We start from the raw sequence: 12851 nt of genomic DNA on the forward strand, positions 1-12851 counted from the left end.
GAAAGCTTAGGACATACAAGAGGTAAACGGTGAGATAGTGCAGATATGTTTGCTGGGAGTTCTTGTGATCTTAGGCTTCTTAGTTTGATGTACGAAATTAGCATAATGTTCAGGTGGAATACACTGTATTGTTTGTGCGCAAGATATTACTTCATATTCATCATGACCCGCTCATAGTAGATGATGAAAAGCAACATAAGATTAGACATGAGAGAGGCGAAAGTGAGAGCTTCGATAGCGAAACATACAAGAAACCTTGTTCTGCAAGAAAGAACCACTAAAAGATCATTAAAAGAGGACATTTGTGGAATGCTATCAGGTACGCTATGCATTTGAGTACCTATCTGATCTTTATTTCCTTTCTTATGCCACTTTTTGGCAGGCATCTCAGTGCCCAGTCTTTCTTCACGTTTTGCAGCTTTGTCTCTCAGAGGGGTGGAATTTCCCCCACAAGTTCTTTTTGCAGGGGCTTGAGGAGACATGTTCTTTGTTTCTGGCAAGGAGCAGGTCCTTGGTTTTCTTACCTTTCACCCAATAGTGTCACTCCTTCTGGACAGGGCTGATTGGAATCTCTAAAGGTCCTGGCCAAGCTTTTACCCAGGTTGAGCTGGAGTGCAGTGCCTTGTTGTATATCTAATTTAGCCATATTTTACACACTTTAATGTAGCAAACTAGGCCTGCCGTTGTTGACTTTAGCCCAGTTACATTTTATCAGCATTGCTTTATTTTTCTAGCAGTAGTCACATTTGCGGTGTTTTTATTTCTCTCTATCCAATTGTTCTTTTGCCTTGGAAAGCAGTGCGTTTTCAGTAGGACATTTATTTCACTTTGTGCTTTCTTCAAGGCTGCAGTCAGATAGGGTTGCCAGCAAATTGGTACGCTGTGTCTCCAACATTCACAGAAATATACACACTCATATGTGGGGACCATTTCTTAGAATGTTGACTGTTTTATTATAAAAACACTCTTTTGTCCCATACACATTAGAGGGAGATTCCAGCCAGATGACCATGACTGCATGCTGATTGATGATTGCCTCGCTACAGCCGCTTGCTTAGACTGCAATCATCCCTGCTCTTGGGTGGAGATGAGGCGCTGCTAGTTAGCAGGAAAACCTGGATTAGGCCGACAGGCGTCACATGGTTTGGAATTGGACTTAGTACCCCATAATATATGCGATTATGCCACCCAAATCCAGAAGCCTCATTAGCATGATGAGGATCTACGCAACAACCTAATAGGCAAAGACGCCACAAAAACTGCATGAACATAGACACTTAGTGACTTGGTGTCTAGTTGAGAGGCTATTTCTTATAGCATTCTCTATCTCCAGGCCTGGGGTTGTGAAGGGCAGTGTCTACTATCCTCTCAGTATCTCAAGTAAATAAATTACTTGTGTGTATATTTCGATGGCATGTGTAGCTGCAGACATATATATCTGGGTTGGGTATGGTTGCTTAAGTCGAGGTTACCTGTGTGCTTCAAGAGATCAGTGTATCACTTTTGGTAGTCGGGGGGTGCTGGTAGTAATCTGTAGGGAACTTTTGTGGCCATGCTGGGAAAGGACAATTTGAGGTCCTCCATCCTTGCATATTGAAAGGCATTATCAAGGAAAGTGGAATGAAATCTGGAAAATTAGGCTAGCTAGCCCTCTTGTTATGTATAAAGGTTTGAGCTTAATGATGACTCTTAGAACCATGCCTTGTTAGAGACTCAACTGTAGCTCTTGATTTAGTCCTTTTGTGGTGTTCTAGACAGGTGAAAGAGTAAGGGGTGTCCTCCATGTTTCATGACCTCCTCCTACCTAGCACGTCGTTTGGTTGTGATAAGGGCTGTGATGAGACCCCTGATCCGGGTAAAATATACCCAAAGGGCAGATGAGCAGTGTCGTTGGAATGCTGCTGTGTTATGTAAGCCTCTGCTGAACACTTAAATCCAGTGGATTCCTTTGCCTGCAGTACTGTTGCAGCATTAAATCTTTCTGTGAGTACTGCAGTGTGAAGGGCCTTCCGAAGCAATGGAACATTCCTGAGAGGACCCCTATGCCTTGGCAAAGGGCACATTTAGAGCCCCCTATTTTCATTCCGCATTCTGTGCTGGCACACTTGGGGGAAGGATCCATACAAATAATTTGAGTCCATTTAATATCAATTATAAATAGTCACAGTAATCGATAAAGAAGGTATTTGTATTAAGGCCAATATGTATTGCTCATGATTGCTTTATTTTTGACTAAAAAGTAAATGTGATTAACCTTGTTTTTCTTACTCATTTGACTGACGGATAATATTTGGTCTGTTTTATGATTGCATAATTGGTTGTCAAGTAAATTCCTCTAAGAATCTGGATTAAAACCGTATTCCAAGAGGGACATAGGGTAGCCCTCCTGTCATGAAGAATAATAAGCAAATTTAGGACGCAGGTCAGGTATTTGATCCTGACCTAGGAGACTGTAAGGTGGAAGTTTCTACATTTGACTATAAACTTACTGGTATTGTGTCATTGCACAAGTCTTGTGGTTAACATGTACTCTGTGATGCCCTAAATGGCTCTTGAGTGCAAAACCGAGGCAGCTAATGTAGAATGTCTTGTTGTTTAGGTTCAAGAAATATAAGCAGGCGGGGAGCCACTCCAATTCCTTCCGATTGTCCAACGGCCGAGCTGATGACACAGGTAGGTCCTCCTTTTGTTAACTAAAATGAGTGGTGTTGGCTAGTACCATGTTGCCATGGTAACTGCGAAAGCAGTGGGAAGTTAGATGCTTGTTTCCTCGTCATTTTGATTGATAGGAACTCGATAGCGTAATGTGGTTTCACTTTTCTACTTTGAAGGTTTATTTGGCAGAAGCTGCTGGTAACTTTCCAACTGATGCGCTGTTGATTTCTATTTTTTTTCATTTTCTGACTCGCTGTCCCTCATCCTAGAACAACGTAATCTCCTCAGCACAGTAGCACCTGATTTACCCACCGTCTTAATTTCAGATGATGAAAGCAAATGCCCCAGAAATTTAATTTTTGTGATTATTTTTCTTACTGAGCTCAAATTTAGTATTTGTGTGTTACAGGTGAGTTAATTTGACAGCACAAGTATGAAAATAAATCGTTTTTTCACTGATATGCAGTAGCTTTGAGAGAAACGCGTGCTTTGTGACCATGTGCAAATTCTCCAAACGAGTTTCATCTTACTTCACATTTGATTTGGTGGTCCTAACTACATTTATTATATATGTATGTGTGTGTCAAACATTTTATTTAAAGTAGGGAACCATTTCTGGATGAGTGGTTACTTTGGTACTGCGACAATTAAGCTTTGCCATTCTTGAAAGAAATGTGGATGTTTCACTACGTGTGGTGTAATGTCATTCTTTTGCCCACTTAACAGAACCACAAAGCATGCCACTGCTTGCCAGATCTCCGAGCACCAACAGGAAGTACCCACCGCTGCCAATTGAAAAATTGGAAGAGGAGATTAATAGGCGAATGGCTGATGACAATAAAATGTTCAGAGAAGAGTTCAATGTAAGGTTAAGCTTCTGGAAAATCTTTTATGAGCAATAAAATGTTGTGAATTGGTTGACGTTTTAACATTTTCAAAAACTGATGTTGCCGTTTACTGAAGTGCCGAGGGGCCAAAGCTAGGAGCTTCTACTTGTGCTAGCGGAACAGTAACGAGTGTCATATAAACAAGGATGCCATGACTCTCTTCTCTGAAAGTTTTCCTAGCACACCTGAAGGGATCCAGTCTACAAGTTGTATGGTTGTGCACAGTGTTGTGTCGATTTATTGAGCACACAATGGTTAATGTCCTTTCCAAGTTTGTATCATTTTGTGGTTTGTCTGTTTGTATCGTGTGTTTGTGCTTTAGTGACTTAAAGATTTCCACCAGGGCACAAGTCCTAAAAATAAAAAATAAATAAATGGCGCGTCACATCACAGTACAACATCACTGGAAGTGACGACATAAGTGATATCAGATCTTGGCGTTTTGCAGGTCTATCATGAGTACACTTGAGCGCATTTCAAGATTTAACAAATGAGATTTTGTGTTGCGGTTGTGCCAAAAAGTGACACATCCCTGACGCAAAATGTAGGCTCCAATGTATAAATGTTTTTTCTTTTATTTATTTTTAACTATGCCACAAAGAAATTGGCAACCAGAAGAAACGTGGCAGTAAATCTGTTCTGCTTAATTGGTGAAAAGTCTGCATTTTAAAATATCTTATGGGGTTAAGGCACCTGCTGCAGAAATACTTGTGTGCCCAGTAAATCCCAGGGAACAATAATGGTCAGATAACTTTAGACGGTAACACATTTGCCAGAGAGATGTTTTCTCTAGTCCCACTTTTGAATCAAAGTAGCATAGAGGGTTAATATGCATGCTGCAAAGTACATCACGTAACACGCTGATGGCACATTTTTATTTTATGTATCTAGGTAAGTGGTTTACTGCTTTTAACATGGAGATCTATTTGTTACTTGCCGTTCGTAAATTGTAATCCTGCTAATATTGTACAGTAAGCTACGAATGACGTGGCTCCTATACCTTGTAACCCTCACTGTCTTATGCATTACATACTGTACATTGATTTACACATTTATAAGGTTTATTGCCAGTGTATTATGTGTGATGTAAAGCGCACTTACACTCTGCATTGGGATGAGTAGCGCTATAAAAGAAATAAAACAAAATAGTGATCTTTAAATTATTTCTTTCAATACGGGACAGGCCAACACATTTGACATTCTTACAGTACATGCATATTGCTTATATACAGGGACTGAACCAAGTCTGAGGGATGCCTCTCACATGCGTGTGATAAGCTGGGTACCTTTGTTTCCCCTTCATTGGATTTAGATGTGAAGTTCCAGATAGCTCCCATTCAGGATACTCTAACAAAAGGAAGCCTGGTGGCCCCTTAAATTCGGCTTGTTATGGGCCCAGGTGGAGCATGACATGTTAAGGCCCCTCCCTGCCTGCACGTTGCTCCTTGGAACAAAAGCAGACAATGTGTCCCGGTGTCTGCAACTTACACCTGGATTGGCTTAGCATATTTCAGTGGGTTCATTTGTTGAAGGGTTGATGCACAATGTGTGGATGCAGTCTACCCGCGTGTACTTCTTGTGCCATGGTTTCCACCAGTCTCATGTGGGGAAGTTTGCCATGACGCTGCCATGACATGGTTTTCGTAGTCAGCAAAGCACGGTGGATGTCAGAAGGTTTAGTTCACTTCTATGGTGAGGCATACATTTGTGAAAATGCTGTCCCCTGACCTGTGCCTCGTCAGTTGCTAGTACCGAAGTTTTGCCGTTTCTGAGCCCCGTGCACAAGATATACTTTTATACCTTTATTAACGGTGCTCATCTTATTCGCCCTTAAGTAGAGGTGGGCGAGCCACTGAAAGCTCGAGCCATGCTTGAGCCCAAACACTGGCTCTGCTTGAGGTCCAGTTGGAACCTCGAGCACATGATGACCTTCAGCCTCCCGCCCTCTGCCCCGGATGTGATATGAGTGCCCCTGTTGTAATGTGAGCTCCAGTTACGTAAATCGAGTGGAGTTTGCGCTGTATAAAAACTGCCGAGAGGTGCATCAAGAGGTAAAAACAAAGCCTTAACACAAGGAATGTTACCCTACGATAGTCCGGCAGTACCGGGTTTATATGACCATTATCTTGTCTCTTAGTTCACTAAACATACATTTCGCTTCTATGATCACTTTTAATGAAGTATTTCTAACTCGGTGCAGTCCTATATTGTGTCCTATTAGTGTCAACGCTTCCACGTGCTAAAGAAATAAACTTTAAAAAAAAAAAAAAAATTAAGAGACTTTATCATATTTTACGTTTGTTTGGTTATGATTTACGTACGTAACCTTTTCAGGGCTCGACTCGTGCACGGGCTCCAAGACCCGAGCCAGCCCTTTGGCGGTGCTCTGGCCTGGCTCTCCCTGTTAATTTGTTGGCTCGCCCGCCTCTACTTAGAAGGATGAATGGTTGAGTGTCATGTGGCTGGATTTGAGGTGGAAATGCTTCTAGCAGCAAGCAGTCAAATTACCGCGCATCTTGTTCTAGAATGAACCGACTGTAATTGGTTGGTTGGTTGTTGGTTAGTCTGTATATTGTGACTAAACCTATGCAAGTATCCCCACTAAAATCCACTCGAATAAAAAAAAATCAAAAAAAAAAAAAATCACTATATTGGCTATTTAAAATCTGCGACGAGAAATGCTGTCAGCGTGACACTGGTGTATGCCAAGACATGAAATAATACAGAGGGTTGAGCACAAGATGCCTGGGCTATTTAAGGCGATGGCCGACACAGCCGGAGATGCATTCACCGATTATTGTGTTGAAATTGATCTGTTTGTGAAGTTTGGGGCTCACTGCAGGCGGACTGGAGTGCGTGCGACCGAGTGATGCCCCGGGAGACGGGTGGGCAGGGAAAAGCCAGTTCTGCGATCTGGCGTTGGACTGAGTGTCGACTCTGGTTGTTGATCGTGGGTAGGAGCCACGCCCTGAATTTAATGCGCCCTTCTCAGAGCCAGGGCCCGCACTTCTAGCGGGAGGGCTAGCAAACCACGCGCGGAGGTGGGACACGGTGGGGCTCGTGGGGACTGTGTAGGTAAATTCCAGTATTAGTAAACCTTCCATATGGCCTTTTTGGAGCCTGTATTCTGTATTACAAGTCCAGATGGTGCGATCTGCTCCATATTTACTGCCTTACGATATGTAAAGGACCTTACGAGGCCCCCTGGGCATGACTAATAATTCGACTGTCCAAGCCCTTGCATTTTAGGCGGGAGCGTACTATTTCGTTTTGTTTTTTTATCTCGTGGCTAGTGTCAGTAATTTGAAGACAACGTTGCTGCCATCTGGTGATTGTGTATGGTAGGGCATGCTTTTAAAAAGGAGATTTTGGAGTTCAACACATTTCTCAATCATATTTACACTTGAGAATCACAGCGTGTCCTTGCGGATTTTCTGGAAAGTTTTATCTCAACGGCATATTTTCTTGTTTTTTAGCTTAAGTTTGGAATCTGTAAAATGACACTTAATACACTTTGTAGCCACTTAAAGTGCGAGATGTCTGAATCCTGGCGGCTTTTACTCCCTCACTTGTCTTTTTCATTAGCATGTTTGACCTGGTTATTCTTCCAGTAAAGCACTAACTGGTTGAAAACAGACCATGTAGTGCTCACCCTACAATGCCAATCTACCCCTCCCCCCACTTTTTATTAAGGATCTTAGCTACTGACTCCTTTTGTGTTCTGGGAACCTCCTGTTACCAATACTGTAATGTTAAATACACGCGTTGAAGCGAATTGGAGGAAACAGTAATGGAAATCCTTAATTAAGGAAAGCCATTATGATGAAACACCAAAACATCGAAAACTATTGGACACATTTTAATGGGAATGCATTTAATCGAAAATGTAAAGGATAATTTAAATGAAAACACAGTTTAATCGAAATTACAGTACAAACAGTATTTAGTGTCAGTGATTTATTGAATTCTAAACAATGGCTCAACAATTTGTATTATGTTTATTTTTAAATAATGTTACTAGAAATAGAACTCAGCACAATATATTGTTAAACTGGCACAAACGTTAAAGTTCACATATAGTGCCCCAAATTTTAGGAGACATTGCAGACACAGCCCTGACAGTTTGCCTTTTGGTGTTGAGTGCATTTCCCCCCCAAAACAATCCTCTATGTAAGCTTTGTTGCTGCTGCAGGTGTACCCTCCTGTGGTTATCAACTGTCTACTATGCCGGGAGTTAATATATTTTATTTCCATTTCTTTTCAGAATTTGCACTTGAATATAACACACAAGATATATAGGGTCTGTTCTGATGCATGCAACAAAAAGGAACACTCAATTTTAGAAATTTGTATCAGCAAATGGTTAAATTTAACTTTTGTGTGACTGACGGAGTTAACAGAAGTCTCAATCTAGTGTTATTTGTGTAGCACAGCTTGTCACCTGAGTGGGTATCCAGGCGCTTGCTGCAGGTGTTTATTCCAAAAGCCAGGGTTTCAGTCCCTTTCTGAAGTGGGTCAGCAAGGGTGTGGTGCAGAGATGGAGGGTGTTCCAGGCCTTGGCGGCGAGGTGGGGGAAGGAGCGTCCACTGATGTGGCAGCGCATATGCTTGGTATCTTTGAAAGAGCGATGTGTGCCGAGTGGAGGTTCCTGGTTGGTTGGTGGAGGCGCAGGTGGTGCTTCAGGTAGACGGGTCCTTCGTTATTGGGGGCTTTGTAGGCATGGGTCAGGAGATTGAAGTGGCATCTTTTATGGATCAGTGGTAACTAATGGAGGTCCTTTAGGTGCTGGGTGGTGTGGGTTCTCTTGAACAGTCTAGCATCTGCGTTCTGGATCGTCTGGAGTCTTAGCATGACTTCAGTGGTGGTGCTTGTGTAGAGTGCATTGCAGTAGTCCAGTCAGCTGGTGATGTGGGCCTGCGTCACTGTCTTCATCATGCTGATCAAGAGGCACTTAATGATCTTGTGGAGCGTGTGGAAGCATGCTGCGGATACGGCATTGACCTGGCATTTCATGGAGAGTTCGCTTTAAAGAATGATGCTGAGGTTGCTGGTGTGATCTTTCAGTGAGGGGGTGTGTCCGAGCTCTGCTGGCCTCCAGGAGTTGCTCTAGAGGGTTGAGTGTCTGCCGAAGATCAGAACTTCTATTTTGTCTGTGTTGACCTTCAGGCAGTTGTCCTTCATCCAGGAGGAAACTTTCTTCATACATTTGTGGAAGTTGCTCTTCGTTTTTGTGCCGTCTATTGAGAGTGAGAGGATGAGGTGTGTCGTCAGCGTAGGAGATGTTGATGTCTTGCAGTCTGTGTCTGCGAGTGGAGAGAGTCTTGTGGTGCTGCTCTCTCTGCTGCCTTCCAGTTAGATTGAGTTGATCCAAACATACATTCTAAACTGCTGCCTCACATGCACAAGTAGAAAATTGTTTGATACTGAATAAAAATAGCCTTTTGTGAGTAAAAAGACATTCCTCCAAAAGGTTTAGATAAACAAACCATTGTTAAAACCATAATTCGATAGACATTTCCATTATGTTGTAACAATGTAGTTCGAGGAAAAGGTTTTCTATTAATTCACATACAGCTGGTAAAATGTACATGTAAACACATGAAATGTATTCAGAGTGGACTTTGAGTCAGTTCTATTGAGACCATTGACTGCTGTGTAGTTTTCAGAGACTGACTTTACTTGGGTGGGTTGTCCATGTAACCCTTGGCATTTCATGGATGGTTCTTTGATGCATTACTGTTGTCATTTGATGGACTTTAAGATGAAGTTTCTCCACATTCGTACTAAGCACACACAAAGTAATATTCCTTATGCTGCTGGTATTAGTTGTGCTGAGGACAGCGCCACGGACCTGTTCTAAAAAACTGTTCAAGTAAGCGTGCTTTGTAAAAGGACCACACACTTGTGGCTGGCAGGATTGTAATTGTCTTTATATAGTGCTTTCTACCCCCTGATGAGGTGTTGAATCGCTTTTCGACGAGCAGCACGCTACCTCAGAACCCAAAAGGATTAGTGCTGAATTAGTATAAGGAAATATGAGTTAATTTGAGCAGTGGACATTTGAGTCTGTTAGTCGGATTGAATAGTATAATGGAGGGATATAAGATGGAAGAACCTAGTAAGTGTTAATTGGGAGATCATAGTAGTAAGATGAGGTTTGGGATGAGTAAAAGGAGAGATGGAAGAGGAAAGGGTCTGTAGCAAGGGATTAGGGAGATCATAGTAGTAAAAAGAGGTTTGGGATGAGTTGAAGGAGAGATGCAAGAGGGAAGAATTTAGATGGGTTATTTGGGTGATCATAGCAGTAAAGAGGTTAGGGGTGACCCAGGAGGGATAAAGGGATGAGTCTGGGAAGGGTTATTTCGGTGATCATAGTGGTGGAATGAGGTTTGGGTGAGTCAGAGTGGAACTAGAGGATAGATTGACAGAAGTATAGGATGAGACAGTAGTGCATTAGAGAGAATTATTTTCTCTCCTACAGTAGGAGTAAAGTAATCTGTAGATACATGATTACACAGAAAGGGAATATATGTATAAAGAAGATAATATATTGAGATTTAAAATTGTATAAACAGTCTTTCTAGTGTTGCAATATTTGAAGGCAATTTAATTATATATTTTTCATAACGCAGTGTTTTTTTAAATTTGATCTTTTCATCCATATTTCAAAAGTGAAGTGTTTGTAGATAGTAATGATTATAATTACCTATTATGTTAGCTAAATAAAACCCAAACGCAGCTAATGCAACAACTTGCATAAAAAAACTATGCAATGACCTTTAAGATTGGTTGACTGAAAGTATGGCATTATCGTCAGTGAATTGTGACATCTGGGCGAATGCTGCTCTTTCTATTAGTTTTCCCAGGAAAGGTCCATTTGTAATTAGTCTGTAGCTGTTGGGGGTCATGCAGGTCCAGGTTGGTTTTCTTTAATACGGATCGTATGTATTATGTTTTTTTAGGTCTTCTGGAAAGGTTCCCATAGTTACAGAATTATTGATGATACTTCTTACTGGTGTGGCAACAGAGGTAGATAAACGAATGTTCTTGAAAATGTGTGGTGGACAAGGGTCAGAAGGGCAGCCAGAAGGCCTTCTTGCTTTGAGCAGATCCATAAATTCACTTTGTGATATTTGCTTAAAGGAATGCAGAGGCTGGGTTGGCTTACTCTTGTTTGAGAGTTTTGGAAATGGGTTGGTGCTGGAGTTTTCCCTTTCTTTTAAATAGAGGCCCAGCGTGTCTTCTTTGGTTGTGTAATGATTTTCCAGTTTGTCTGTGAATTTTTGAGTGATGGGATGAGTTCCTTCCATGCACTTAGGTTTACTAAATTCAGTGAGTTTTATAAAATCCTTTATCTGCCAATTTTGCATTTTAAATAGTGTCTTATTAGTACCTCATTTTTAGCTTTTTTGTTTGTTGATTTGTATATTTACTTAAGTTTGCATAGGTAAACTGTGTATTGATTGCTGTTTGTTTTGAGACAGATTTGTTGCAGACTTCTGATTTGTTGTTTTATCTTTTTTAGTTCTGTATTTCTCTAAGGTGCTTATTTTCTTTTGTCCTGTTTTTTTGTTCGTGGTATTAGGATATTGAAAGCTTCCTGTAGCCACTCAAAGTTTTTGAATGAAACCTATTGTGTCTGTGTTGCCTGTCTGTTGTGTTTCTAAATATTCAAATTCTGTGTTTGTTCCATAGTCAATAGGTGAATGCATGTAAGGTGGTCTTGGGTGTGTTGTTTTGTGGTTGGAAAGCTACCAAATTGGTCTGATCATGTGACTAAAGTAATCCTTTGAAAGGTAACTAGTTCTGGATGTACAAAAAGAACATCTAGAATGTGTCCTGTAATGTGTCTGGGTTTGTGTACAATCAAATGTAGCTTCAGTGTGACTAGGCCATTGATACTTTTTTGGATGGGGCATATTGGGTTTGTCATACCAAATGTTTAGGTCCCCAAGAATGCTTAGGTTGGAGTGTAGTGTTACAAGGTTTGAAACTGTGTCTAGAAATGTTGCATTGCTAGGTGATGGTCTGTAAAGGAGGATGACGTTACAGGAGGAAGTTGGTGAAAGGTTGCATCTGGTGATGAGGGCCTCACAACCTTGTATGGAAATGTCATCAGTTTTGATGAGATTTGTTTGCTTTAGTATAACAGCTAGTTCACCTTATCTTTTTCCTATACGATTTTGAGTGATTGTGTGATAGCCTGGAGGAATGACTTCAATCAATACTGGAGTCATGTCATCTCCTGCCTACGATTCAGTCATGAAGAGTAAGTCAGGTTATCTGTCAGTGAGTAGGTCGTAGATGTGGTGACTGTTTTCAGGGAGTGATCGAGCATTTATTAGTAGGCAGTTAAGAAATTGTGTTTCGGTGGTGTGATTTTGTTTTGTAGAAGAGTGATTAGTATATTTGGAATTTATAGCAGGTGTGTCAGTGCTGGTATTAAGTGTATGAGGGTTGCAGTAGTGTTGTTTTTCTATGTTATTGTGTTCCTCATTCAGAAGGCATTTTGTTGAGTCTGTGTGTGTCAGTAATGGAGGTGGTGGTTGAGAGTGAGATGGTGAGTTGTGGTGTTTTGTAAAGTAGTCTAGTGTAATAGACAAGGGGATGCAAGGTTGTGAATACTGGCTCATTTTTTATTTTGTTTGCATCTGTTTAGACTGAAAGGTGCCTGGGTTAGGGGTGCTGGAGCATGTGGGTCATATTTTAAGGCTCTAGTTGTGCAATGAATGAGAGGTGTGTGAATGAGAGTTGCGTTGGTATATTTATTGTTGGTTTTGGTGCAGATAGTAAAGGTGGAAGTGGGTGTATATTCTAATTTGTGATGGAAAGTATTATAAGTGTGTGTATGAGATTTTGATGTGCTTGTGTGTGTTACATTTTGTTTTTGTGGAGTAGTGAAAGGAGATAATGATGTGGTTTTCTGAGAAGGCTTTGTATGCAAAGTACTGCTGGTGAGTGGAATTTTGAATAGTCCACAGGGTGGTGATGTGTTTTGGAGAGGAGTGTATTTGGTGAGTAAGAGGGGATGAGCTAAGAGTTATGAGTGTGTGATTTGATCACTAGCAGATGTAATGTGTGGTGGAGTGCAAGGGTTGTTTGGCAGGGGTATAGCTTGGTCAGAAAGATTGGGAGGGGTGAGTTTCAGATTTTCCAACAATCACGCTGGCAGAGTAGTGTGGATTGGTATGTGTACTAAGTGAGAGAAAACCTAATATGTTGTAAAATAAGTTAAATTTTTTAGGACTCTCAAAACAGCAAGGGAGAATGTGTGTTTCTGATGGATACAACTACCTGTGGATTCCTCAC

At 41.2% G+C, this 12851-nt stretch overlaps 1 protein-coding gene across 2 annotated transcripts in view; it reads left to right on the plus strand.

Moving 5' to 3' along the window:
* The window catches only part of PTPRA (protein tyrosine phosphatase receptor type A), a 570283-nt gene that overhangs the window by 320247 nt on the left and 237185 nt on the right, over window positions 1-12851 (plus strand). For both annotated transcript variants that reach the window (XM_069204801.1, XM_069204809.1), the window contains 2 exons: window positions 2600-2673; window positions 3382-3518. In XM_069204801.1, the coding sequence (XP_069060902.1) occupies window positions 2600-2673; window positions 3382-3518 (211 nt within the window). The remainder of the gene's footprint in view (window positions 1-2599; window positions 2674-3381; window positions 3519-12851) is intronic.

Source organism: Pleurodeles waltl, chromosome 1_2 (genome assembly GCF_031143425.1).
Source record: "Pleurodeles waltl isolate 20211129_DDA chromosome 1_2, aPleWal1.hap1.20221129, whole genome shotgun sequence".
Lineage (NCBI taxonomy): Eukaryota > Metazoa > Chordata > Amphibia > Caudata > Salamandridae > Pleurodeles > Pleurodeles waltl.